Source organism: Eulemur rufifrons, chromosome 21 (genome assembly GCF_041146395.1).
Source record: "Eulemur rufifrons isolate Redbay chromosome 21, OSU_ERuf_1, whole genome shotgun sequence".
Lineage (NCBI taxonomy): Eukaryota > Metazoa > Chordata > Mammalia > Primates > Lemuridae > Eulemur > Eulemur rufifrons.
Genome location: NC_091003.1, coordinates 15,332,512 through 15,360,412, shown reverse-complemented (window position 1 = coordinate 15,360,412; position 27,901 = coordinate 15,332,512). Strand labels below are relative to the sequence as shown.

At 52.9% G+C, this 27,901-nt stretch overlaps 1 protein-coding gene across 1 annotated transcript; it reads left to right on the top strand.

The window, feature by feature from the left end:
• The first annotated feature begins 1,860 nt into the window (after window positions 1-1,860).
• GLTP (glycolipid transfer protein) lies at window positions 1,861-23,101 on the top strand. Its single transcript, XM_069497019.1, has 5 exons — window positions 1,861-2,037; window positions 17,223-17,281; window positions 18,343-18,476; window positions 19,949-20,099; window positions 21,939-23,101. The coding sequence occupies exons 1-5, from the start codon at window positions 1,935-1,937 to the stop codon at window positions 22,119-22,121; spliced, it is 630 nt and encodes a 209-aa protein (XP_069353120.1). The 5' UTR covers window positions 1,861-1,934; the 3' UTR covers window positions 22,122-23,101.
• The last annotated feature ends 4,800 nt before the right edge of the window (window positions 23,102-27,901 follow it).

The window sequence follows — 27,901 nt, the reverse complement described above, 5'->3', positions numbered from 1 at the left end:
CTCTGTGGAATTGATGGAGGCGTCTAAAAAGTGGGTGGGGTTCTGGCACTAGGTCGGGGTGCTGGGTGGGCGGGAGAGGCTTCAAGGAGATGGTATCAGAGGATGCCCCAGGTGGTGAGGTTGGGTGGGGCGGGAACAAACCGGAGTTGATGGTTTAGGATCCTATCAGTGGGAGATCTGACTTGATGGGGCATGTCAGGGTCTGGGTTATGAGCAAGAGGTGATGTTAGCTTTGTCTCTCCCAGCGCCTCTCACTTCCTGATTCTACCTGGGCCGTGCCCTTCATTTGGAACAACTTCTCATCTGCCACCTGAAAGATTAAATTGAATACGTTCAATAAGGTTCAGTAGATAATTTTCTTGTGCTAGTGATTTCTTATTGTCTTTCCTATAAAATCCAAACTCTGCCACGCCTTACCTGACCCAACAGCCCCTGCTCACCTCCTGTCATTCCACATACCTCTTGCTCTCACTACTCCACTCCCATCCCTTGCCCTGGTCACCCTGGTCACCCTGGTTCCTTGCACACACCAGGCTTTTTGCCACCTAAGGCTTTTGCACCTCCCACCCTAAGTCTTTGGCCTGGCTATATTCTACTTCTTCTCCAGGTCTCAGTTCAAATATCACCTCTTCACAGGCACTGCCCCTAATGCCCTAGGTCCTATTCCTCAGTCATCCTCTGTCACTATACTCTGTTTTTATATTCTTCACTTATCCTCACCAGTGTCTGAAATTGTCTTAGCACTTTGTGTATTGCATTGTATTGTGTCCCCAACTCGAATAGCAGCTCTGCGAGGGCAGGGATTTTGCTGTACTGTTCATCGCTTTATCCTCAATGCCTAGCACAGTGCCTGGCACATAGTAGGGGTACAGCAAATACTTATTTTGGAATGAATAAGAGGCTCTCTCCACAATGGTGTGTTAGATTTTTGGATATGCTGGGCGCTGGGTTTTAGGACGCGAGCATCTAGGTAGGTTGTGGCTGAGATGAATTGATTAAGGTTGTGAGAATCGTATACCCTGGGTTGTTGGGGTGAGGTTAGGTTTGGGAAACAAGCGCCCAGTCGGGTGCTGGTCGAATTGGATTATTACTATAAACTGGGCTGGCTCCAGTGGGGTACATGAGACCGCTGAGGTCAGACTGGATCCCAGATTTTGGGGAGCAGGAGTCCAGATGGGCAGTGGCTGAGTTAGCTTGTGACTTAAGCAGTGTTTAACTGTCGTAAGGTCATTGAAGGCGAAGAAGCAGGCAACGAAGCGTCCCCGTCGGTTGCAGCTAAAGTGAACCATGACCTGAGCAGTGTCCGATAGGTCACTTGGGGCTTTTGGAGGACAGGTCCCGTTTTGGAGGAGACAGGGGTCCTGAGGAGCGCTGGCTCGGTTGGGCTGTAACCTGGGCTGGTGGGTGGGCTGTGAGCTGTGATCTGCGAAGCTCAACGCTCCCATCCGGCGAGGAGCCGGTGGGAAGTGGCCCGCCCGCGTTGGGGGGCCAAGCCGGGGGCGGTGGGGGGAACACCCGGGGAACGCTCGGCTGGGAGCGGCTCACCCGGGCGGACGGGCACTCACCAGACCGCGCGCTGCCTCTCCGCCCCGCCCCCCGGCCAATGGCGGCGCGGAGGCCCACGGCGGCGGGCGCGGATTGGGCGGGCCGGCGCGGCGGCGGGCGCGGATTGGGCGCCGGCGGGCGGGGGCGGGGCGGCGCGGGAGCAGCTTAGGCGCTCTGCCGGAGGGCGGCGCTGAGCGCTCGGCTAGGCGGGCGCGGCGCGGGCGGAAGTGGCGACGCTGGCTTCCCCAGAGTCCGCGGAAGGCGGCAGTGACGGCCCCGGCGGTGACGGCCCCGGCGGTGACGGCGCCGGCGGTGACGGCGGCGGCCCGGGGGGTGGCGTGGACGCCCGCGGCGCGGGCTGGGGCATTACCGCGGGCCTCGACCCCGAAATGGCGCTGCTGGCCGAGCACCTGCTGAAGCCGCTGCCCGCGGACAAGCAGATCGAGACCGGACCCTTCCTCGAAGCGGTGTCCCACCTGCCGCCCTTCTTCGGTGAGCCGGGATGGAGGGGGGAGCTGGTCCGCAGGGCGGACCCAGACACACCTGAATCTTCCTTCTCCAGAGCATCCCCAAATCATCTCTCCCCTAGGTACCCCAAGTCCTATTTCCCCAGACCCCCAAGATCCCCTTTACCCTGAACATGTCACCTCCTCCATCTCTTCCCACACAGCCCAGACACCTCACATCTCTCCATATGCCTCAGATGCCCCCAAATCCTCCACTCCCGCCTGCTGCTCCAATCGTCCCTCTCCCCCAAAGCATCCTGCCCCCTCTCCCCCAAAGTCCTTCATCCTTAGCGTGACTCATCCTTCCCTTCTTCCCTTTCAGAATGGTTCTCAAGTCCCCCCGCCCCCAAAACCCATAAAATGCGTCCTCCCATTTCATAAACACTCTTCTTTCCTTAAACTCTCCCAGCCGCTCCCTCGTGGGACCTATGAACCCTTCTTCCCTCAGAGTTCCCACGTTCCAGATCAAGGACTCCCCACCTCCCCTCCAAGGGTAGGAAGCCTGAAGGGGCCAGGCAGGGAGGGGATTTTGAAGATGGAGTTGCGAAACTTCCCCTTTCTAGGAGAAGCCACCTAAAGTTTTTTCTCCATTTAGGACAGGGGTCCGGGTCAGGGCAGCTGCTTTGTGGGGTGACATCTGACACAGGGTGCTTGGCATGAATCCCTCCCTCAGTTTGGGCTCTGAAAGAGCAAGACCCCTCCCCCTTATGTCATGTTGAAGAAGTTCCTGGGAGTATTGGAAAGGAAGCCCAGTTTCAGACCCTATTTCCTCCCCACCCCTGGGCCCCCCTCCCCCAGTCCAGCCCAGCCCAGCCCAGCCCAGCCCAGCCCAGGCCCTGGGTGGAAAGTGGGAAATAGAAGCCAATACCATCTGCCCCTTCCCTTTGCCTTTTAGGTCCCAGGTAAAGGGTGCAACCTTCTCTTCCATGCCGGCTCTGCCCTGCCCGGCTCGGCCCTGCCCTGCCCTGCCCTGCCCTGGTGCTTCACTAGGTGGCCTTGCAGGATGATACCAGCCCCTAGGGCAGAGTCCAGCTTCAGTCCACAAACCGGAAACCTTACGACTGAATTGGACTGGAGAGATTTGGGACCCAGGGTAGTCACTCGGTTTGCCTGTCGTGGGCGATCAGGGCTTGTTGGGGGCGGTATTTCCCACAGTGCCGTGAGCTTTGGGGTGGTTGTAGTTAATGTAGAGTCCGCAGTTCTCCCTCTCTACCTCCTGAACCTCAGTGTCCCCATCTGTGAAGTGGGGATGCTGATCTCCTAGGCTAGCTGTGAGGAGTAGAAAAGGCGTTGTCTGTAAAGCACAGAGGCCGTAAGCGTCAAATAGGTCTTGCTGTGGGGGGAGTGGCGCTGTCTGTTCCTGAATCCAGTTTGAGTTCCTTCCTATGGCAGGTAATTCATCAGTGTTTGAGTGAGAGCAGTTGCCTGGTTTGTATCCTTCTCAGACCTGGGTGAGCAAGCTGAGAGCAGGGGCGTGGTCTTTTACACCCACTGCTGTGTCCCCAGTGCCCAGAACAGTGTCTGACACATAGTAGGTGCTCAGTCAATGCTGTTGAGTGTACAGAACTTTCTTATGATCAGTATCACCATCTTCAGAAAATGCTGGATCTCCAGGTAGGGAGCTAAGTGGTTTTAGCATTGAGGAATTATTTAATTTTGTTATAGTTTTGTTTTGTTTCTTTCTTTCCTCTTTGGTTTCATGAATATTTGCCAGCCAGAGCCAGCTTGCCCTGGCCAGGGAATCAGGATCTGTTTAAGCCAGTGCTTCTCAACTGAGCCAATTTTGGCCCCTTTGGGGACATCTGGCAATGCCTAGAGACCTGGCACGCATCCTGTCCTACTGTGCACAGGATAGCCCCCACAACAAAGAATGATCCAGCCCTGACGTCAGTGGTGCCGAGGTGGAGAAACCCCAGGTTAAGCTCTGTGGCCTTTTCTGTGCTTATCTTCAGCAAGGCTGCACGTCCCTTCTGCGTCTGGGGACACCATCATTCAATGCGATCATCTGGCTGGTTTTAGAGGAAAAAGGGCGGTGGCAAGTTGGAGCCAGCAGTAACCTGGTGCCAGGGCTAAAGAGCATGTCCTCCTCCCTTTCCCTGGTCTCAAAGGACCCTTGTCTTTGCTGCAGTCCCTGTGCTGTGGGGAGTCACATCTGTCGACAGAAGCACCATTTATACAGAAGCCTCAGTGGGGTTGGCCCACCAAGGGTTAAACACCACAGGGCTCTCTGCCCATCAGAGCTGTGTACTGTTCACCAAAGAGGATAATTCTTAGCACTCTAAAAAAAAAAAAGTGATAATCCGTTTTCAACCATTATGCTGTTTTCGGGAGAATTTCTTCTGAGGGTTTAAGAAGCAAGCTTTAGGAGTCATCTTCCACCAGTGACTTTTCCCCAGCACTCAGTGGGTGATCAGGATCCGCTGTCAGCTCTAAAGTAGGGGCTCCGTCTGGATCTGGGGAGTGTCTGTTACCCGGATGATCCTGGGTAGGCTTTGTGTCTCTCAAATGGAGCAGATCTGGGGTGACAGACGCAAGGCGTCTGAAAGGCATCGCAGTGACAGTTTCCTCCAAATCAGGGTTTTTCCTCCATGGCACTGCCAACATTTGGGGCCAGATCATTCTTTGTGGTGGGGGGTGCTGTCTTGTGCATGACAAGATGTTTAGCAGCATCGCTGCTGCTACCTAATAGAGGTCAGTAGCACCCCCCCCCAAGTTTTGACCAATACAACTATCTCCAGAGACACAAAATCACCTCTGGGTTAGAACCATTGCTGTAGATAAAAATATGGCAAAGAACTGAAGGCTGTGGTTTTAAAAAGTATTTAATCCTGCAAGGAAGATCTGTTGATTGAAGGAAAACTGAGCAAAAACAAATGCTATATAAAAACAAAACAAAACAACAACAAAAAAACCTCCCTGTCGTTTATTGAGCACTTACTATGTGCCAAGTACTCTGTGTAGATTAGGCCAAATAATCCTCTCACAACCTTCTGTAGTAGGGTTTTAAAGAAAGAATCTCTGCTGGCATTTCAGAGTGTTTTCCTTCCAGACTCATTTACATCTGTCTTTTTTTAAAAAAAAAGTATAACTTGCTTTTCTATCTAACAGTATAGCATGGTTATCTTTTCATATCAATCATCATCATTTATAGCTGCTTGGGATTCTATTGTGTCAATGTGGCCAGAATTTATTTAATTAATCCTCTACTGTTAGACATTCACCTTGCTGCTTATTTTTTGCTCTGGTAAACAGTGCTGCAGTGAGCATCCTTGTGCATGTTTCTGTGCACACTTCTTTGGTTATTTCTCATCATTATTATTATTATTATTTTTTGAGACAGAGTCTCACTCTGATGCCCAGGCTGGAGTGCTGTGGCGTCAGCCTAGCTCACAGCAACCTCAAACTCCTGGGCTCAAGCAATCCTTCTGCCTCAGCCTCCCAAGTAGCTGGGACTACAGGCATGTGCCACCATGCCCGGCTAATTTTTTTTTCTATATATTTTTAGTTGTTCAGCTAATTTCTTTCTATTTTTAGTAGAGACGGGGGTCTCAATCTTGCTCAGGCTGGTCTCAAACTCCTGACCTCAAGCGATCCACCCGCCTCGGCCTCCCAGAGTGCTAGGATTACAGGTGTGAGCTACCACGCCCAGCCTATTTCTCATTTTAGAAGTGAAATTGCTGGATTGAAGAGTAGCCTATTAGAGTAGCCACATGTTTTTTTTTTTTCTTATTCTCCCCTTTTATTGGTGCTGGGAACCACATTTCTTAAACCCTTGTCGGGTGTGGAATGGGTTGGGCTTGGTGAAGGCGGAGTCTTTCTGCTGCAGTGGGCGGTTTAGAGCATCCGCCATCCTTGTCTCAGACTGGCCCCTCCTCTGTATCTCCAATTGGAATCTCTCGAGTGGTACAGGTTTTACTACATCCACTTAGAGGCCAGCCCTCTGTCCATCTTCTTTCTCTTACCTTGACCCAGTAATCGGATCTCACCTGAATGATCAGTTTGCAAGACTGACTTCTGTGAGGCCTGCTGTCTCATTTTTTAGGTCATTTTTGCAGCTATTCTAGAGCATTAACAACTGGAGGTCCTGGCTGAGCATGGAAGGGGGAAAAAAAAAATTGGAGGGCAGAGATGGGGACACTTAGATGTCATTTAGTCTTGCCACTCCCTGCCTAGAAGCCTCAGTAACTCCCTATTACCCCACCTTGAAATCTGTGCTGTAGCCTTTCTAAATGGCTTGCAGCCCCACACATGGCACCATGCCATCACTTGCCTCCAGAACTTTACCCATGGCAGTCCCTCTGCCTGGTGGACCACTCCATTTTCCAGCCCCCTTTGCCTTCGTTTTCCTCCTTTTTTACCTTCCATTTGCCTGGCTGGGTTCCACTTATCCTTATGGAATCAGCTTAGTGGTCACCTTCTCCAGAAAGTCTTTCCTGACTCCCTTGAACTCCCATGGAACCTACCACATTCTGTAACTTTGAGTTATTTTAGTGCCAGCGCTTGGTGAGCTAGTAGTATGTGCTGAATGAATGCTTTTAGTTCCATTTCCATTCTTCCGAGTTCTTGCTGAAGATGCTTTGCCTATCTATTGCTTTCTGAATTAAAATGCATGACTAAATTAAAATACATAACCCCTTTCATATCCTGTACCTGTGGCAGACATTATTAATCAATCATGATACTATTTTCCCTCTTGAGACTAGATGCAGCCTCCATCTTAACACAACCACTCCAGGTTAGTTGGTGTTGGTGCATGAGATGACACCCGTTTGCTCTCACTGTTTAGGGAGAAACCGGAGGGGGAGGAGCTGAAGGTAATGTTGTTTTTTGATACAGTGTCTCACTCTGTCACCCTGGGCTAGCATGCAGTGGTGTCATCATAGCTTACTGTGACTCCAAACTCCTGGGCTCAAGTGATCCTCCTGCCTCAGCCTCCCGAGTAGCTAGAACTATGGGCGCATGCCATCATGCCCAGCTAATCACCTCTCAGTTCTTAAGATCCAAATTCTGGGCCGGGCGCGGTGGCTCACGCCTGTAATCCTAGCTCTCTGGGAGGCCGAGGTGGGCGGATCGTTTGAGCTCAGGAGTTCGAGACCAGCCTGAGCAAGAGCGAGACCCCATCTCTACTAAAAATAGAAAGAAACTGGCCGGGCGCGGTGGCTCACGCCTGTAATCCTAGCACTCTGGGAGGCCGAGGCGGGTGGATCGCTCGAGGTCAGGAGTTCGAGACCAGCCTGAGCAAGAGCGAGACCCTGTCTCTACTAAAAATAGAAAGACATTATATGGACAACTAAAAATCTATATTCCAAAAATTAGCCGGGCATGGTGGCACATGCCTGTAGTCCCAGCTACTCGGGAGGCTGAGGCAGTAGGATCGCTTAAGCCCAGGAGTCTGAGGTTGCTGTGAGCTAAGCTGACGCCACGGCACTCACTCTAGCCTGGGCAACAAAGTGAGACTCTGTCTCAACAAAAAAAAAAAAAGAAAGAAATTATATGGACAGCTAAAAATATATACAGAAAAAATTAGCCGGGCATGGTGGCGCATGCCTGTAGTCCCAGCTACTCGGGAGGCTGAGACAGGAGGATCGCTTGAGCTCAGGAGTTTGAGGTTGCTGTGAGCTAGGCTGACGCCACGGCACTCACTCTAGCCCGGGCAACAGAGTGAGACTCTGTCTCAAAAAAAAAAAAAAAAAAAAAAAAAAAAAAAAAAAAAAAGATCCAAATTCTGGGGGTGATTTTTCTTCATTCATGTTTCTTATCTTTCTTAGATGGCTATCTGTAGAATCTGGCCTAACAGGTATCTGGCACTCATTACATAGTCCTAGAGTGAACCCAGAAAGAGTGGTTTTCCATCACTTTTGGTTCAGTGCTTGTTCTATTTTGGGGGGCCTGTGGCAGCCTGGAAGCACAGAATTATCCTTTTGTTTTTGCTGCCCAAAAACCTAGACCAGAGAGGTTAAGTGACTTGCCCAGGGTCACACAGCCAATGAGTGACCTATAGAGCAAGACTAGAACTCAGGCCTCTGGACTCCTTATGCAGTGCTCTTGCTGTCTTGCCTCCCTGCTGTCCTGGCTTCCTCTCCAGTACAGGAGAAGACCCCCCAGTGGAGCCAGCCTGGTTGACCACTGAGGAAATTCAGTGGCTCTGCTGGCACCATGGTGACTTGTCCACATGCCAAGTGGCATGGAAGCCACTAACCAGATATGCAGGTTTTCTCTGAGGTGTGTAACTCATAATCAGCCCGCCAGGCTGGGCCCATAATTGCTGCTTATTTGAATGCAAATTAGAATGACTTACGTGTGGAAACCCCAAATAAGTTGGCTTTTCCTTTAGTTGGGACATCGGGCTAATTGCCTGGGAACCAGCCCCACCTGTACCCTTGGATCTGTAAATCAGAAGCATCCCCCACCCCCAGCCCTGCAATGATTTGTTTTTTTAAAGTTAATACAAATAAGTGTTTGTTGTTGTGTTTGCATAGAATATCCCAAGAAAGACAAACAAGAAACTGTATTAACTCCCCTAATATAGCAGGTTAGTTAGCATTTTGGTTGAGTGCTGAGAGCTGGGTTCTGTAGGAACGGGGTGTGGCTTGTGTGCCTGGGAAGAAGCTGGGAGGAAGAAACAATGTCTTGGGTGGGGGAAGAAGCCAGACACTGTCTGCAATAGGTTTACGATTTTGAAACTGCCCGCAGACCCCTGTCATCACCTGGAGTTGCATTCGCAAGCAGTGAGTGAGGCTGATTAGCCTTTGGGAGCACCTGCTGTGTGCTGGCATCATGCTGGTCACGCTCATGAGCCCACCTGGCCCGGGTACAATCTGGAAAGGGCTGCCACCTGCCCTGTTGCATTTTCCCATCAATCTGCAGAACAGCCCATGAGTTGGCTGTTTTTGACGCTCAGAAGGGAGAAGTCACTTTGAACCTGATTGTTTTTCTCTGACATCTGGGCCCTGAACACGTGGACAGATGAGTGGAAAGAAATAAGGACATTGGCCGGGTGTGGTGGCCCACACCTTTAATCCTAGCACTCTGGGAGGCCGAGGCGGGTGGATCGTTTGAACTCAGGAGTTCGAAACCAGCCTGAGCAAGAGCGAGACCCTATCTCTACTAAAAAATAAAAAGAAATTAGCTGGACAACTAAAAATATATAGAAAAAAATTAGCCGGGCATGGTGGCGCATGCCTGTAGTCCCAGCTACTTGGGAGGCTGAGGCAGAAGGATTGCTTGAGCCCAGGAGTTTGAGGTTGCTGTGGCTAGGCTGACGCCACGGCACTCTAGCCAGGGTGACAGAGCAGGACTCTGCCTCAAAAAAAAGAAAAGAAATAAGGATATTCACATCAAGCCGAGCCAGCCTAAGCTTGAGTTCCACGGGGCTTTTCCACCCACAAGTTCTTCCCCCACCCCAGACTGCGGCCCCGGCTGTAAAACGGGGAAACGGAACCCTCAGGAGGGTCGATGGGGGTGAGCTCACAAAGTAATTTTGGTGCTCAGGCCTGGAGTCAGCACATCCTTGCACAGGTGGGACGGACAGCCCGAGGCCTTTAAGGGACTGAATCTGTTACCATGCAGCCCTTGGGAAACAGCGATCTGCCAAAAAGAAGCCACCTCTGGGTCTTGGTGACCGACTGCCAGGGCATGGGGCCAGCTGCCTGGCTGCTTAATAAGTCAGGAATCTGTCCGGCCCCCTCCTTCATAAGGCCCCAAGGCCCCTGCAGGTGACAGACCAATGGCATGTGCGCTGTTGCTTGCTAACTTGTCCAGCCCCTCCCTCATCAGCCGCGCAGGGGGACCAGGAGGGACAATGCTGCACTGTGAATCCCTTAGGGGCAGAAGTGGGGCCCTCCCGGGGCCCAGCAGAGCGTAGGTGCCCAGCCAATGTCAAAGTGAAAGGGAACGGGAAGAATTCATGGCAAAGGGCCTTGTGAACTTGACCCTGATCACAGCTCACGCAGCCCCAGTGTTGAGTGGCTCCTAGGGTCAAGCATGGAACTGGGCAGTCACTCACTGCTAATCCTCGTGACGACCGTCCTGCATAGGAGGAAGAGGCACCATTTTACAGAAGAGGAAACTGAGGTGGACCAGGTTGCGAAGCTAGCAAGGGGCCCACAGGCTGTGGAGCAGGTCCGGCCCTGTCGCAGGGGAGGCCCGCGCCACCTCAGGAAACGGGAAGATGCTGGAAGTCCTTGTTCTAGGGCAGAAACGGGCCCCTTTCTCCCATTTGTGCTGTTTGTGGGGGAGGGGAAAGAATAGGAAATTTCTGTCTGGCCTGACAATGTGCCTACTTCAATGAGCTTATTAGAATGGAAATGCTGGGTTCTGGTCTTAGGCTTCATTGTTTCCGTTTAAAAACCTGCCCTGGTGCATGTTAATTCCTTTTATTACGTTCTTACAGTGTTACTTGTCCAGCCACCCCCCCCTTTTTTTTTTATTGCTGTAGTGTTAGCTGTATCTGAGCTTTTCAAAGTCATGGCAGCGGATCATCCCTCTCCAGGGCTCTGTAAAAAGCTCCGCTTTCTACCCTGGTGGTTAAGCAGCCGACTCACACTTCCCCATGCGCAGAAACGATTCAGCTTCTGCACTGCTGTTCCTCCAACTTCCCTGCTTCACTCCGTTCTGAGATCTCTGCTTTAATGGTCTGGAATGCATTTGAAGTCATTATTTCATGACTGGAAGATTTCTGCTAATTTTACCCATATCAATCAATCAATCACTCTTGCTCTCCCTCCACCCTCTCTTTTTTATTTTTTAGAATTTTTTTTATTACACATGATGCTCTGTGGCTACAGCCTTCAACTCCCCGGGCCGTGGATCGGTACTGGTCTGTGGCCTGTTAGGAACCGAGCTGCACAGCAGGAGGTGGGGGGGGGAGCGTGAGAAGCTTCATCTGTATTTACAGCCGCTCCCCATCGCTGGCATCACCGCATAAGCTCCGCCTCCTGTCAGATCAGCAGGGGCATTAGGTTCTCATAGGAGCAGGAACCCTACTGTAAACCGCGCATTCGAGGGATCTAGGTTGCGGCTCCTTATGAGAATCTAATGCCTGATGATCTGAGGTGGAGCTGAGGTGGTGATGCTAGCGCTGGGGAGCAGCTGCAAATACAGATTATCTTTAGCAGAGAGGTTTCACTGCACAATAAATGTAATGTGCTTGAATCATCCCGAAACCACCCTCAACCCCCACAGTCCGTGGAAAAATTATCTTCCGTGAAACTGGTCCTTGGTGCCAAAAAGGTTGGGGACTGCTGTTCTGTGGAAACCCGTCCTCTCTTTCCCCTTTGATTTCTTAATCACTGGAATCATTATTTTCTGGATTTCCTCTCTAAAGGAAAGCTTTGCCTGTTGTGAAAGATGAAGATGATGATAAAATATATATCCTCATTTATTATAATAAGCATAAATAATAACACCTCCTTTTTTATTGAGCATTTACTAGGTGCCAGAAACTGTGCTAAGCCCTTTGTCTATACAACCTCATTTAAGCCTCAGAACAACCCTGTGAGGAGGGGGTCCTTCATTAGCCTCATTTTATGAAAGAGGAAACTGTGGCTCAGAGAGGTTAAGTAATTTCTCCCAGGCCCCACAGCAAGTAAGAGAAATAATTTCCCCAGCTGCATTCCCAGTTCAAGGCTGTCTTTGGCTGAACAGGGCAACTGCGGACAAGGCGTCGGCATGTCATAGGGGGCAGTTTTTAAAGCAATATTTTAAATTGTTTTGTAAACATTCTTTCCTCTTTAGATAGTAGAATTGAGAGCAGGAACCAGTTTTAGGAATGTGGGCATTCTCAGGGTTCTTATCCTTAAAAATAGGCCTCATTGCAAATTGATCTGTGATAACCCCCACCCCCGATTAATAAATGATTCATCTCCGTCAGCCGTAATTTGAGTGTCTCCCATTATGATCCTTGTAACCCAGGACGTGTAAAGTTAACCTGCCCCGTGTGTTTAACAGCTGGACTTTATTATCCAGCTATGAAGAAAAAAATTGAATTTGAATTAGAACCTGCGCACACCAGGCTGCTGGCACCGCGGCGCAGGCATCCTGTCCTTCCTTTTTGGAAATAATTATTTATGAATCGGGTTAGGTGCGGCCCCTTCTGAATCACACGGGCTGAAAGTGAAGCTGTGCATCTTTAAAGCTGGATGCTTTTTGTCCTTGAAGGGAAATTATTCCTGAGATGAAATGAGAGCGTGGGTTAGGGCGGGGCGACTTGGTCACCTTGTCACCCAACATCACCTGTTGTTGAGAGATGGTGGTTTAAAGAGGCAGACAGGAAGGGGCAGCTTGGATGGAAATTTCCAGATATGTTCCGTGGTCTTGCTCAGAGCACAGCGACCGTCCTGTGCAACTCTGCTGCGGTTAGGAAATGAGGAAACGAGGATTCTGTGTGGCATATGATGACTGCTGGCTCGCGGGGAATTCTGCTTTCTGGGCGATGTCACCCATCTGAATTGTGGCAGGGACCCAGGCAGGAAGCCCAGCATGGCCCTTGTCCAGACAGAATTGTCACAGAGGCCATGCTTGGTTTCTAAACCTCTGCTTGGTTTCTATCTCCTCTTATTTGCAGGTGATTCTGACACTGTCAGCTGTTTGCATTTTCGATATCTAGCAGAATCGCAGCACTGCAGACAAAGTGGCCATCAACCATCAAGAGGAGTTTTTTAGAAATACACAAAGTTGTCCTAAAAACCTGAAGACACACTGTCTAGAGCCATTTAATGAAGGTTTGAGGGGGCCTGTGACATTACTGGGTCACACCTTTACCATAATTCGTAGTTTTGACAATGACCCTGCTTAGAAAGTTACAATTGGCTTTTTGTACGAAAGCAGGAACATTTGTGTTACTTTTTTTTTTTTTGAGACAGAGTCTCGCTTTGTTGCCCAGGCTAGAGTGAGTGCCATGGCATCAGCCTAGCTCACAGCAACCTCAAACTCCTGGGGTCAAGCAATCCTTCTGCCTCAGCCTCCCGAGTAGCTGGGACTACAGGCATGCGCCACCATGCCCGGCTATTTTTTTTTTTTCTATATATATTTTTAGTTGGCCAGATAATTTCTTTCTATTTTTAGTAGAGACGAGGTCTCACTCTTGCTCAGGCTGGTCTCGAACTCCTGACCTCAAGCAATCCACCCGCCTCGGCCTCCCAGAGGGCTAGGATTACAGGCGTGAGCCACCTCGCCCGGCCTTGTGTTACATTTTGATGAGTTCCATCCAGAATGGTTGAACTAGAGAAGATTGCTGTGTTCATAAAATTATTTGGTAGATGAAAGACATTTCACTGTTTTAATTTTATTTTCTTTTTATTACTGAGATTAGGCATCTTTTCATTTCTTCTGTGAATTGCCCATTGTCCTATAGGACTTTTTTTTTCTTATTGATTTGTACGAGCTCTTTACATATTAGGGATTATAGCCTTTTTTTTTTGTGAGACAGGGTCTCGCTCTGTCACCCAGGCTAGAGTGCAGTGGTGTCATCATAGCTCACTGCAACCTCAAACTCCTGGGCTCAAGCAATCCTCCTGCCTTCCCAAGTAGCTGAGACTGCAGGCATGCGCCACCCAAGCCTGGCTAATTTTTCTACTTTTGTGGAGACGGGGTCTCGCTCTTACTTAGGCTGGTCTCCAACTCCTGACCTCAAGCAATCCTCCTGACTCGGCCTCCCAGAGTGCTAGGATTACAGGTGTGAGCCACTGCGCCCAGCCAGATAATAGCCTTTTATCTGCTATATTTATTACATACACTCTACTCCCACCTCCACCCTCCTCCAGCATTTGTTGTTTGGCTTTGATTGGTGGTAGGATTTCCCCCTGTGCCATCTAGGAAGTTTCTGTTTTTTATAATCAGATTTGTTGGTCTTTTCCTTACATCTTCTGGCTTGAGTAGCATGCTTAGAAAAAAATCTCCGCTAAACAGCAGGGGCCATTTGCCCGAGGTTCCAGATCACCAGGGCTTTGCTGTATTTAGAATCTGTGCTCATTTGAGTGGTTCTGTGAAATAACATGGTGGGGTCGTATCTGGAGGTAAGATGCTGAACTAGAAAACCGTCCAGGTGCCCTCCCTTCCTCCAGGCAGACAGGTTCTGGGTGGCATTTTAAAGAACCTGTTTGCTGACAATAATTAAAAAAAATAAATAAACAAGTTTGGGGTAACTGCAAAACTGGTCGAGCAAGACGGGTCGTTTTGGGGCAGGGCTGCATTCTGTAGGAAAGGTAAGGCTGGGCAACCTGGTAGAGTTGTGTCGTGCTCTGCCCAGAGCAGGCACAAGCTTGAATTTAAACTGTTATCAACAGAAAGGCCACCGTGTGCTTGGGAATTAAAATCATCCTAAGATGTCAGAGTTTTCCCGTTTTCCCTGAGTACACACGAACAGATGGAAACATTCTAGAAAGAAAGGTGAGGGTGTAGCGGAGCCAGCCTTGGCTCTGTGAATGTGTCTGAGTTCCTGGCACTCGCTCTGTCACCCTGTGCAAGTCATTTAGGGTCCCTGGACCTGGTGTCCTTGGACAGCACCAAAGACAAACACAACCAGAGAGCCTTCGGTGGATGCCGTCCAACCTGGGGCACTTCCTGTTTGCGCAGCACCTCTGGGCGGTGGGAAGGGAAAGGCCTGAGCCTGGATGGTTAAGTCACTTGGCCACACTCACACCGGGAGCTGGTAGAGCACGACGCCGCTGCTCTGTGAGTCACGGCAGCCCGCTTCCAGATGCTTCCAAACCGACTTCCGTGGGCATGCTGATGTGCACAGAGGTGCTCTTCCTGCTGGCGGCTCCGCTGGGTGTGGCATGGAAGCGGATTCTGGGGTCACGTTCCCAGCCCCCGCGTCGCCTCCCGTCCCCTCTGTTCTGGGGTCCCTCTCGCCACCCCTCTCTGCTTGGGCTGGGCCTCAGCCTCAGAAGTTCCCCTGCGGTTGAGCAGAAGCCTGGCCCTGGGGGGTGGCCACGACACACAATGACAGCTGCTGTGGGGGCCCAGCTCCTGCTGACCACGGCGGCCTCGTGACCCTCGGAACGCACTGTCAGGAGAACACAGAACAAAGAGCCTTTCTCCCCGCCGCCAGGGCGGGGCCCCCCAGAACTGCACGAGAGCCATTTTCAGAGCCAAGGACGCCGAATAACATTTTTCTGCATCTCTGAAATGCACGTTGAATGACCCAAGTCATGAAAAGCTAATGAGCCACCCATGGCTGACGATTGTCCCCAATCCCTGCTTCCCTCTGAACACTCACTTCGAGTGTGGGACGCCTCTGCCCCTCACAGCAACACTGCAGAGAATGTCCTGCTAGGATTCCCATTTTATAAGCAGGGAAACTGAGGCTCAAGTCCCTCCACGTGTCCTCTGCCATCTTGGTTGGATGGGTGCTTAAAAGCACTGGGCTGGGTCGGTCTGAACTACAGGAGGATTCGCAGACAGAGAACCTGGCAGGGAGATACACCCGTAGATGCCACGTTCCTCACAATCCTGCCACCCATTCGTTCCACAGATGTCATCCAGGCACCTTCCGACGTCAGGCACCAGCTGGGCGCTAGGGGCATAGCAGGGAACCGGGGCAACCTGGTCCCTGTTGTCTCAGAGCTCAAGTCGGTGACACATCATACAAGGTTAAAGGGTAGGGTGGACTAGTCACCTCTTTGATGCTCCTGGAAGGCCTGTGTGGGGACCAGAGCACCCAGGACCAGGCTGCCTGTACCGCTGGCCCAGCACCTCTGAGCAGCTTCTGACGGGGCCACCCTGGGGGACATTTGCCCCCACAGGCATTGGAGGGAGGCTCTGTCGCCTAAAGGAGACAGCCCTGGAGCCTGCAGCAGGGCCAGACAGCCGCCCAGGCCCAAGGAGGGACCTTAGAAGGAGAGCGGAGACCAGCAGGGGGCACAGGGCACAGGCCGAGTGTGATCCCCACTCAGCAGAGGCTCTGGGGGACCTGGTGGCTTCCACGCATGGTGACATTTGCTGGACCACAAAGCCTGACCCTGGTAATGAGACAAAGTCGTAAAAATGATTAAAGTCCATTTATTGAGTGTTCACCATGCACTGGGCACTCTGTTAAGTGCGTTCAATGGCATGATTTTATTTTATTTTTTGTTTGTTCATTTGTTTGTTTAGATGGGTCTCGCTCTGTCGCCCAGCTAGAGTGCCATGGCGTCAGCCTAGCTCACAGCAGCCTCAAGCTCCTGGGCTCAAGCGATCCTCCTGCCTCAGCCTCCCGAGTAGCTGGGGCTACAGGCTCGTGACACTATGCCTGGCTAATTTTTCAGTAGAGACAGGGCAGGGGTGGGGATGGAGGGGCCTCACTCTTGCTCAGGCTGGTCTTGAACTCCTAGCCTCAGGCAGTCCTCACCCGGGGTGGAATTCGGCCTGCAGAAGTTCCATCCACGTGCGGCCAGTCGGCGCCCACACCGAGGCCCCTGCCCGACCTCATGGGCATTGGCATCTCCCTCCTGTGGGTTTGGCACCCACCTCTGGCCTGCTCTGGGGTCTTTGTCGCCCGGGGCTGTGTGTCAGGCTTAGTGAACCCACTTTTGTGGACTCAGCAGTGAGGACAGTGAGAGGGACTGGGGCAGCACAGCTGTCTGTCCTCAGGCTCGAGGGGGACGTCCACGTGGAGCCTGCTTAGTAGAGAACCTGCGTGTTTCCCCCATGCCAGGCCTTGTGAGGCGCTCTGAGTGGCATGATGTCCCTGGCGCCTGGGCCAGCCTGCCGCGGGGTAACGAAGGAGGAAAGGCAGGCAGCGGGCGGCTCGCGTTTCATGCGGAGCCCTGGAGTTCCGGGCACTGCGGCAGTTTCTAGGCCTACGTTTCATCAACTCAAAGGTGTCGCCTATGGAGCAAGGCTCCGTTACATGATGACCCACCAAGAAAGGGAGAGTGCCTCCACTTAAGGACATTCTGATTCCGGAGGTGAGCAAAATGCAGATCTCGGAACGGGGTTGTTGCAAGTGATCCTCGTCACACCTCCGTGGCAGGTTCTGTCGCCTCACGTGCCGAGTGGGAAACAGCAAACTTGGAAAGCCCAGGGGCCATGTCCCGCCCACACTGCCCTTGTCACACCTGTGGACAGCTCTGCCTTCCCCCCAGCACACCAGGTGACCTCCCCTCGTGTCCCCAGGCCTCCATGGCCCGCGGTGGCCCTGGATGTCGTCCGTGTTGGGAAGCTGACTCTCTCTTCCCGTTTTGTCCCCAGATTGCCTCGGGTCCCCAGTGTTCACGCCCATCAAGGCGGACATAAGCGGCAACATCACGGTACGTACGTGGCCTGGCAGCCGCAGCCCTGGCCCCCGCGTCAGGATCTAAACCCGCCTCGGGTCCCCAGCGCCCTGCTCCCAGCCGCGAGCGCCCCAGCCCGAGGAAGGGGCAGGAGACATGGACACGGGCTTGGCCCCAAGCGCAGTGACTCGGGGCTCGGGGTTCCCGGTCCTGCGTCGCCATCGCGCCGCCTGGTCACAGCCTGACTGGGAGGGGGGTCTGAAGGGTCGGCCCCGAGGAGGACCCTGCGGATTCTTCCATCCACCCCAGTAAACGCCAAAGCCCACGTGTGGCATCGGCCTGGCTCTCCCCGTTCACAGTCCTGGCGTCCCGATGCCGTGTCCCCGCCCATAGACCCTGTCCCCATGGGGACCCAGTTAGGGCCCAGCCGAGGGCTTGGGAGACACCGTGTTATGTCATTTCTTCATCCCAGCAGCGCTTAGAGGCTGGTTCTGTTGCTGTCCCCTAATTACAGGTGAGGACGCTGAGGCTCAGAGGGCTCTCGGGCCTCACCTGAGGTCACACAGCGAGGAAGTGGCAGAGCTGGGACTGACCCAGGCCTGCCCGGCTCCAGCTCAGAGAGGCCTTTGTTCCTGGACGTCTGTGAACCCCGCAGCTCTTTCCAGTTGTGCACAAAAGCGACACTTGGGACACTGGGTGTCTGAGGCAGTGGCGGTAGTGCTCGGAGAACGTGGACTCGCGCTGGCTGCGGCTGGGGCCCGCTGCCACCTGGACCTGCTGTGTGGCCTTGGGCACGTCACTGCCCCTCTCTGAGCCTCAGCGCCCTCATCTGTAAATTGGGATGACAGAGCAACATCGGGTTTGTCGTGGGGGTAACATAAGGTGCCCGTCGGGCACCTCGCACGTCCCAGCTCATGGCAGGTGCTCCACAAACGCGCACAGTCGTGGTGGTTATTGTTGCAAGTCTTGTCCCCGCTGTTCCTGGCAGGCTGGGAGGAAGGGGACGCGCCACCCAGGCGCTCTTCCACCCCCGCCTGCGGGCCAGCCGCCTATGACGGCAGCTTCTCTAAGGGGGAACCCCACGTGCTCCATTTCAGAAAATCAAAGCTGTCTATGACACCAACCCAGCCAAGTTCCGGACCCTGCAGAACATCCTAGAGGTGGAGAAAGAAACGTACGGAGCAGAGTGGCCGAAAGTGGGAGCCACGCTCGCGCTCATGTGGCTGAAAAGGTAACGGGCCCAGTGACGGGGCCTCGGCCGCCTGGGCCGCGGAGGGGGAGGCAAATCCTGCTGCCAGGTGTCTGCTCTGGCTGGCAGGGAAGGTCACTCCCCAGCCCTTCCAGCGTGGTGCTCATCGATGGCTGAGAAAAAGGCTCCCAAGGGCCAAGGCTTGCCGCACAGCGACACTTCCTTGTTGCAGTCCCATCAGAGCGTAGCAAGCGGGCTCATGCTCCATGCTGGGCATTACGCTAAGCTCTGGGCGCCTGATCGAGTTTCCTACCCTGTGAGTTAGGTGTGCTAGCTATCCTCATCTCACTGCGGGAGCCACGGGGGCTTCTGGAGGCCATCCAAGCACAGTTGTGCATGTTGTGCACTGCACAGTCCTGTTCTGTTTAGGGCTGGTCATATCATGTACAAGGTGGATTTGTATATTATGACAGCTTGACAAAAATACAATATATTGAGAAGAAGGAGTTGTATCTAATTTGCACAAATGCATCTTATGGGCTGGGGGTGGGACATTCTGATTCGAACCCACGCTGTTCCCTGCCACCTACAGACTCCTCAGTCCTTAAGCCCAGTGCTCCTACCCCGACCTGATCCCCACCCCGCTGCAGGAAGGGAGCAGAGCAGCTCATCTGGGGACCCCAGGGGGACAGTAAGGGGCAGGGAAGGAAGGAGCCCAGCTGGGGGGCGAGGCAGGCTGGGTTCACGTCCTGGCCTGTGACTGAGCCTCTTGGGGGAGCCTCAGTGCTTCCCTCTGTGAAATGGCCTGACTGTGCTGAGCTCAGCTTGACAGGGCCGAGGGGAGCAAGAGATGAGACCACGTGCACGAAGGGGCCGGCACCGGTCAAGTTTTTGATCTGGGCTCCCGGCTGGACCCCACCCCCTGTGGCTCTCGGAGCATCACCCTATTCCCTGAAGAAGGGCTCAAATGGCCGTGGGAGGACACGAAGGGCTCAGGGCAATGAGGCCGTCGCGTGGTCTCAGGCAGAGGAGCCATGTAGCAGATTCAGAAAGATCCTCCCCACTGCAGCAGAGCAGCCGGGAGCCCAGGCGGGCACGGGGCCAGTCTCGCCAGTGTGTCCACGGTCTCTGGGCCACAAGTCCTTTGATAGCCAGCGCTGTGGCTTCAGTCCTCAAGCAGTGATGGCCGCCTGCCGCATGCTGGCCCACGAGAGGCCATGTGGACGCACAAATGGACGAGGCAGACCCAGACCCTACCCTCAGGGATCTTATGGCCAGCGGGACCGTTGTCACAGGCCAGCCAGGCCCAGTGGAGAGAAGGTGCTGGAGAGATGTTGAGTTGGGCTGCTAAGCAGGTCAAGGTAGCAGTTCAGGAACAGCGCCCCCTTCTGTGTGCACGTATCACTGGCTTAATTCAGGGCACCTTAGGGCCCTTAGGGACAGGGGTGTGCGGGCTCACTGCCCAGGTGGGAGCACACAGGGCCCTAAGGCACCGTCTCCTCTCGGGGCCGCAGAGGCCTCCGCTTCATCCAGGTCTTCCTCCAGAGCATCTGTGACGGGGAGCGGGACGAGAACCACCCCAACCTCATCCGCGTCAACGCCACCAAGGCGTACGAGATGGCCCTCAAGAAGTACCACGGCTGGATCGTGCAGAAGATCTTCCAGGTGAGCCACCCCCGACGGCCCACAAGGACGGCGGCTGGCGGGCGGGCCGTGCCACTGCTTGGCCGTGGCCTCCTGGAGCCTGTGTTCGCCCCCCTGGGTTCAGGAAGGGCTGCCCTGGCTAGCTGGGCTGAGGCTGGTCTCCCTCGTGCGCACTCGGCCAGCCCTATTCGTGGCCGTGGTGGATGTCATCGTAGGTGCTCCGCGGTGTCTGTCTAGGTGCCGGAGCCCGGGAGGCCTGACTCCAGGTGGCTGGGAGAAACCCCGGTGAAGAGCGAGGACTCAGGGTGATGGTGGCCGCCTCATGGGCCCCTTGGATTGAGCCTTGATTCTCACACTGGGCAGGGAGGGCAAGGGGGGCCTCTGTCCCCATGGGGGCATATGCTGAGAGGACACCAGCCCTCGCGGGGTTCTTGGTGGCTTGTGTTGGGGTGACATTGGCCAGGGCTCCTGAAAGTGGGGGTTCAGCATCAGCCTGGTTGGCTGAGGGCCCCTAGGGCCACCACCAGGCTGAGAGGCCCACTCGGGAGCTGTCAAAAGGCCTCGAGGGTGACTTATATGCTGCTGCCGGCCCCCTGCCTCTCACCGCGCCCTCGTCTGAGTCTGCGTGACTTCACCCACAGGCGGTAGGCACGCTGGGTTGGGAGCCGGGCAGGAAGAGCTGGTCGTGGGGCAGGTCACATGGCCACCTCGGGGCCATCCATCCAGGTGGGTGCCCCACCCCCCCCGCCGACTGCAGCACGTTGGCCCTGCACACCGTGGCATCCACCCCCTCAGTAAAAACCACGTGACCTGTGCCCCCGGCCCAGGGCAGCTGCCCACGAACTGTAATCTTCACAAACGCACCACAAGGTGGGCCCTGCTCTCACCCCCACTTCACAGCTGGGGACAGTGATGCCCAGACCAGTTAATTATCTTGCTCGAGGTCACATCACACAAAACTGGGGGCCTGCAATTGTCCCTCCGTAGGCGAAATTCCCCATTTCAAATAGCTTTGAAATAGGCCCTACCTCCAAGGGTCATGGTGAAGGTTAAACGCGTTACCCTGTCAAACGTGCAGGACACGTGTCTACACGCAGTACATCAGGGCTGTTGCTACTTTTATTAGGAAAGACAACATTATTTATACTTTCATCGTCCCGTCAAACTCGTAGCCTAGGCTTTTTATCCGGTTGCATGTTTTTTCTTCTGGCTGTGAAATGCTGTGAATTTCTGATTCTCCACACTTTTCCAAGTAGTAGAGCAGCCCTGAAATTTAGGGACGTGTCGCCCCCCTAAGGACAAAAGAGAGATCACAGCACGGATTAGTGGTCATCTCCCTGCTCAGAAAGTGGGTTTTCCCCAAGAAGCAGTTCACCTTTTCCAGAGCAGGGAACCCAGAAGAAAGAGGTGTACCTACAGTGGGCACCTACTGTGCGCCTGGTGTTGTGTTGAGCACCTTCTGTATGCCTGGTGCTATGCTGAACGCTTTGCACGACCTCCCTAATCCTAATAAAAGCGACCTGATTAGGCGGGTGCCATTATTATCCCCATTTTGCAGATGAGGAAACTGAGGCCCAGAGAGGCTAAGTAACTTGCTCAAGGCTCACAGCTAGTCGGCGGCACAAGCTGGAATTTGCACTCAGGTCTGTCTGTCCCCAAAGCTGATGTCCTTCCTGCTGTCCTGCACGGGGGTAGAAGGGAAAACACGTCTTCCTTTTCCTTTCCCTTCCAACGCCACGAATAGCACAGACCCCTGCCCGACACAGACCTTGGGCATGTCCCCTCCCAGACCCCCGAGTGCTGGCCTGGTGTCTCGGCCCCGGCTAACGCTGTGCCTGCCCGCCTCTCGCCCGTCTCCAGGCAGCGCTGTACGCAGCCCCCTATAAGTCTGACTTCCTGAAAGCGCTCTCCAAGGGGCAGAACGTGACGGAGGAGGAGTGCCTGGAGAAGATCCGCCTCTTCCTGGTCAACTACACGGCCACCATCGACGTCATCTACGAGATGTACACCAAGATGAACGCCGAGCTCAACTACAAGGTGTAGGCGCGCCCAGCTGCCGGCCTGGCCCCCGACACAGGGCCACTTGCAGAAACACGCAAACCCGAATCACTGTGAATCAAGCCGGCGGGCTGCCCTGGCCCGCGTCCCCTCGAGCTGCCCAGGGTCCTGCTGGGGTCTGCAGGGGATGGCCCTGTTTTTTTTAAAAAAAAGTCCTTTTTTGGTATTCTAACAGAGCAATAAATAATGGCCTTCCTTCCAAATCTCCTTCGAATTTCACAGCAGCACAGACTGACTTTCTACCTTCGTTTCAGTGTGGTAGAAATCGATTAACGTTTCTAATAAATCAAGTCCTAGGGTTTTTTTTTTTTTGGTTTCGTTTTGTTTTGTTTTTTCTCCAACAAGGAACAGGACTCTGGGGGAATGGTGTCATCCATCTCACTTTAAAAATAAGCACGTGCCCCGCTGGAGCTCTCACTGAACGATGTTTGGGGTATTTTAAGGACTATGAAGAGTTTGATTTGAAATGATGCAGGGCTCCTATTGTGGGATTTTTTTAAAAAAGCAAACTGGTGTGTGTTCTCACGCGGTGTGCACAGCCCGACCTCACCGCAGCGTCATTATAAACCCTGCTCTTTCTGACTGTCTTTTGCCAGACAGTTTTTTTTTAACAGCTGAAACCAACCAGCAAGCCTTTGATGACCAACAGGCGTTTCCTTTAAAGCAATGGGGCACACACGATTGACCACAGATGACTGTATGTGAATTCTTCTGCATAACTTATTTTCTTCAGGGACAGCTTTTCCAACCTAAGAAACTACCTACTATGTGCATTCTCTCGAGGGGGAGAGATGAACCTTCCAGCGCTCAGACCCAAGGAAACGCCTCACTGCCTTAACTGTCCTTCCTGGTGTTAAAAAGAGCTGTATTTTTTAAAGTGTTGGGGCAAACAGAGCAACCCCAAAAGAATTGATGTGTATGAAAAAAAAAAAAAACCCAATGAGGAACAATTGGTGATTTTTTTGCAGAGACTAAATAATCCTTAATAAATAAATCTCTATTTTGGAAACATATCTGTGTGCTGTTTTGGTTCTTGATTATTTTTTGTTTTTGTTTTTGTTTCCTGCATCAGAGGTTACAGCTGGTGACGCTTACAGACCAAATTCTGCCAAGGACCTGTTTTCTGGCCTCCATGGTTTTAAAAAATAGAACTGATTGCTACACTGAGAAACTGGGGGATTTCATATAAAAAATCTTGGGTTTCTAGCTGCTTTTGAAAAACCAGTCTGCCGGCAGGAGCTGAGAGATAACTGTCCCCTTGCCTGGGCAGAGGGAGAGGGATCTATTTTCCACTTTGCCCCAGTCCTCACCCATCCCTGTCGCCTTCCCAGCCCTGTGACCAATGGTTATTTGCACTTTATCAGGGGTTGATATTTTTTTTCTGATACTAGGGTTAAATGTGGAGGAAAATATTTATTTTACTTTGTTCCTGCTCTACAAAGTATATAATCTAGTGGGCAGGATGGATCAGTAAATCCATAACGATGATAGCGAGTGTTCAATGCCCAGAGGGGGTCTGGGGCCATAGATGAGAGGCCACATCCTGGGATGCATCTTATGGAGTTAGGGGCTTGCAATGAGCCTGGGTAGGGGTAGGGGGGGCTTAGCAGGGGAGGGGCAGGGGACACTTCAAGGCATGGGCAAAGACCTGGTGCCTTGGCCTAGAGCAGACTGTGTGTGACATTGCACTATCAAGAGGTTTGAACTTGACCCTGAAACTTACACCTTCAAGGCTCTTATGCACAATCTACCATATCCACCGATATGCAGATATCCAGTTTGGAAAGCTCCCTCTGGCACAGCCAAGAGGTTCAAGCCTGAACTCGGTTTTTTCCTGTCTCCAATTTCATTATATTTTCTAATATTGCTGATATTAGGAATGCTACTATTTTTTCTAAGCTCTAATTGCCTTTTAGGTTTTTTCCTTTGGATTTCCTACAAATACAAAATTCGGCCAGCAAACTAAAAGAATTCTGTCTCTTCCTTTCACGATGATTTTTCTTTGTGTCTCTAACATAATACGATGAGACTGGGAGGACAAGTCTTTGGTGGAAGGGAGAGATTTTCCCAGACCCGCCTCCTTCACTCCTGGGCACCTGCTGGGACCCTGGGAACGATTTGAGTTTTTGATCCCAGAGCCAAAAGCCAGCAGTGCATCTCTGCCTTCCCATTTCATCCCTGTCCAAGTGGGACTGAGTTCTGCCTCCCTGAACACACATTGAGCACCAGCTGTATACCAAGCCCTGCCGAAGTGCTTTACACACATATCATTTCACAACCATCTGAGATGTGGGGGATTGGAAGCCCCGTTGATCAGATCAGGAAATTGAACCCCCGGGGGATGTGGTGAAGGGACTCGCCCAGGGTGACCCAGCCAGATGTGGGGCACTGGGGTTTCTTGTCTTCTGTGCCAGCTGACAGAGCAAGCCTGCCTTCCAGCACCCCTCCTGCCAGGGCGTTCCCACCGACCGGAAACCGCTTTATCTGACCCAGGTCAACCTCGTACTGCAAAGAAACCCGAATTAGCCCCCACATTTGACCAGGGTTCACTCATTCGTTCAATTAAAACTCACTAAGCCCATTTTAAGACAATATTTCAAACCCGCGAAGTGGATTTGGACAAATCCCTTGGCTCCTCTGAGCCTCAGTTTGCTCATCTGTACAGTGGGGATGCCAGCACCTCCTAGCTCAGCGAGAGTCAGTGAAACTGCCCAGGCAGGGGCTTATCTGAGTAATCGCTCAGTGGTGACCCAATTGTCGTCATTTGCAGGAGGTTATAGAAGAACGGAGCAGGGACACCTCCCTTAGGTTTTGTTGGTTGTGTCAACGGAAAAGAAGCCAAACTCTGTAAAATAATTTTAAAGACATTTATTCTGAGCCAAATTTGAGGACCATGACCCGGAGCCACGCCCAAGAAGCCTTGAGCAAGTGGACTCGCTGTGGCTGGGTTCCAGTTGGGTTTTATACATTTCAGGGAGACAGGGGTTACAGGTAAAGTTACAAATCAATACGTGGGAGGCATACATTGGTTTGGCCCAAAAAGGTGGGCCATCTCCAAAGGGGTGGCGCTTACAGGTTGTAGGTGGGTTTGAAGATTCTTTGACTTGTAATTGGTTAAAGACACGAAGCTTTGGAATGTTTTAAAGAGCCCTGTTAATCAGAGACAAGCCACCAGACATATATTTGTTGTTAAATTGAGGACCTGAAGGTGTGTCTTGCATGCCCTTATTAGGCCTGTTAATGGGTTACAAAGGATGTCCCCAAGAAGGGAGTGGGACATGATGAGGCATGTCTGACCTCCCTCCTCCCGGCAGGCAATTTAGTTTTAGGACATCCCCTTGGCCAGGAGGGGGTCCATTCAGTCAGCTGGCTGGGGGGACCCTTAAGATTTAATTTTAGTTCACAGTTGATGGGTTCCGCTGGTCCACGCCGGCCCACCCGCTTCGGGCTACGCGCCACGCCGCCCCTGCGCCTGCGCACTGAGCGCCTGCAGCTCCCGCGAGCCCGGTAGGTGGCGCTGTCCGCACGGCTACTACCACCACCGAACAATTTTGGGGTTCCAACCCAGGTGCTGTATTTTTGTAGCTGTGTGATCCAGGACAAGTCAATTCACCTCCCTGAGCCAGTTTCCGCATCTGTAAAATGGGCGCAGGAACACCTCTCCCTTGCAGGATTACATAAAATAATGTGTGCAAAATGCCTGACACATAGGAGGTATTCAGTAACTGGCTTTTGTTAATACTTGTGTTTATTACGATGCTACAGCCCGCCAAGGACTCCTGAAAGGACACCCAGCCTCGATGCAGCTACTTAAACCATGGCATGTTCACGGATTTCCTTGTTCTTAAAGATACAGCAGGGCCCATCGCACTGACGAGGAACACCTGAGAAAACATCCTACACTCTGGCCACTGTTCCCCACTCTGCCCTGATCCGCTGTGTGACTCTGGGCAAGTCCTGTCTCCCCTCTGAGTCCCAGTTTCCTCATCTGTAGCACTGCAACCAGTCCCCGGTCTTGCATTCATAACTCTAGAAAAATCAACACTTTGCCTGTGAGATCCACTGGGACCCCCAGCGAGCAGCCGCGGTGACGATTAACCCTTCGTCAGCCCCGATCAGGCCCAGAGAGGACTGCCTGGAAGGCAAAGTCATTCAACCGTTTGCTGAGCACCTACTGTGTGCGAGGCCCTGAGCTAGCTTCAGGGGATCGTGCAAAAAGAAGACAGATAAGGCCCCCACTCCCCAGGAGGCACGAGGTCCAGTGGAGGAGACGCACAATAAATCCAGACAGTGAAAGGTGCAGAGAAAGATAACAAACAGGGTGGGGGTGGAAGTGACTGTAGAGCCCTGACTTAGATTGGAGAGGGCGTGGGCAGGGAGGCGCTCTCTGAAAACGTCACGTTTGGGCTGAGATCTGAAGGGAGAGAAAGAGAGGCTGGCTACAGCCAGTGCAAAGGCCCTGAGGCAGAAGAGAAAGCAGCGTGCTCTAAGGACAGAGAGAGGCCAAGGTGGCACCAGACCTTCGAGAGCAACGATGGGTGACACTGCGGGATGAAACCTGGAGGTGCCGAGGCCAGCATGAGTTTGGTTTTGGTTCTAAGAACAGCAGAAGTCATAAACTCCCGTGAGTAGAGGGTGACAGAGCCCATTTGCAGTTTACAAGCTTTATAAGCTGTAAGCCAAGATCTCAAGGGGTCCCTTTTGTGGACTCAGAAAAGAGGCTGTCCCCTTTCCTGCCCCAACCCCACCTCTGCCTCTTCCTGGCTTGGAAAGTGAGCATGAGCCTTCATCGCACAAAGTAAAGTGTATTCTGCTTTGTGGGGGGGAGGGGGCGGGGAGGGGGGAGGGGGGAGGGTTGTGCCAGGCCTCTGTGGAAGTCATGGGCCGCTCTCCAGAAAACGCTCATTACCTGTCTCAACGTCACGCACCAATCCAGGACTTCCATGGACCCCCCCAGCTGCCCACCCTGGGACCCCAGCTGGGAAGCCCTGAATTACTCAGGCCCTGCTGGAACCAAGGCCTAGATGGCCACCTCCCGCCCTCCCTCCTTGTGCCATAGCCGTCACATGGAGGCCTTTTTTTTTTTTTTTTTTTGTAACAGGGTCTTGCTCTGTTACCCAGGCTGGAGTGCAGTGGCGTCATCACAGCTCACTGCAACCTCCAACTCCTGGGCTCAAGCGAGCCTCCTGCCTCAGCCTCTCAAGTGCTGGGACTACAGGCAGGTGCCACCACAACTGGCTAATTTTTCTATTTTTTGTAGAGACGGGGTCTTGCTGTGTTGCCCAGGCTGGTCTCAAACTCCTGACCTCAAGCGACCCTCCTGCCTTGGCCCCCCAAAGTGCTAGGATTACAGGCGTGAGCCACTGTGCCCAGCTGGAGGCCATCTTTGAAGTGCCCATGGCCAGCTGTGGCTCGGCCACACCCGTGGGCCACCATGCCCGCTGCCCAGAGGCATGGATCGCAGCCAGTGGCTGAGCAGCTGAGAGTGGCTGTGCCCATGGCAACGGTCACCTGAGGAGAAGGGCTTCCTCCCCACCTGGCCTCAGGTTTCTGCCCCAGGGAGAATTCCAGAAGAGCCTCATTGAAGGTCCCTGGCAGGGTGGGGCCTCCAGTGTCTGGGATCACGGCCAGCTATTTACAGGACCAAAGTGGACAGACTCGCTAATTGTCCCCAGCCTCTTTGTACCCTGTCTCCATGGTGTCTCGGCACATGTGGGGAGCTGTGATTTCATGGGGAGCCTGCTGTCCACTCAGGCGGCTCCCAG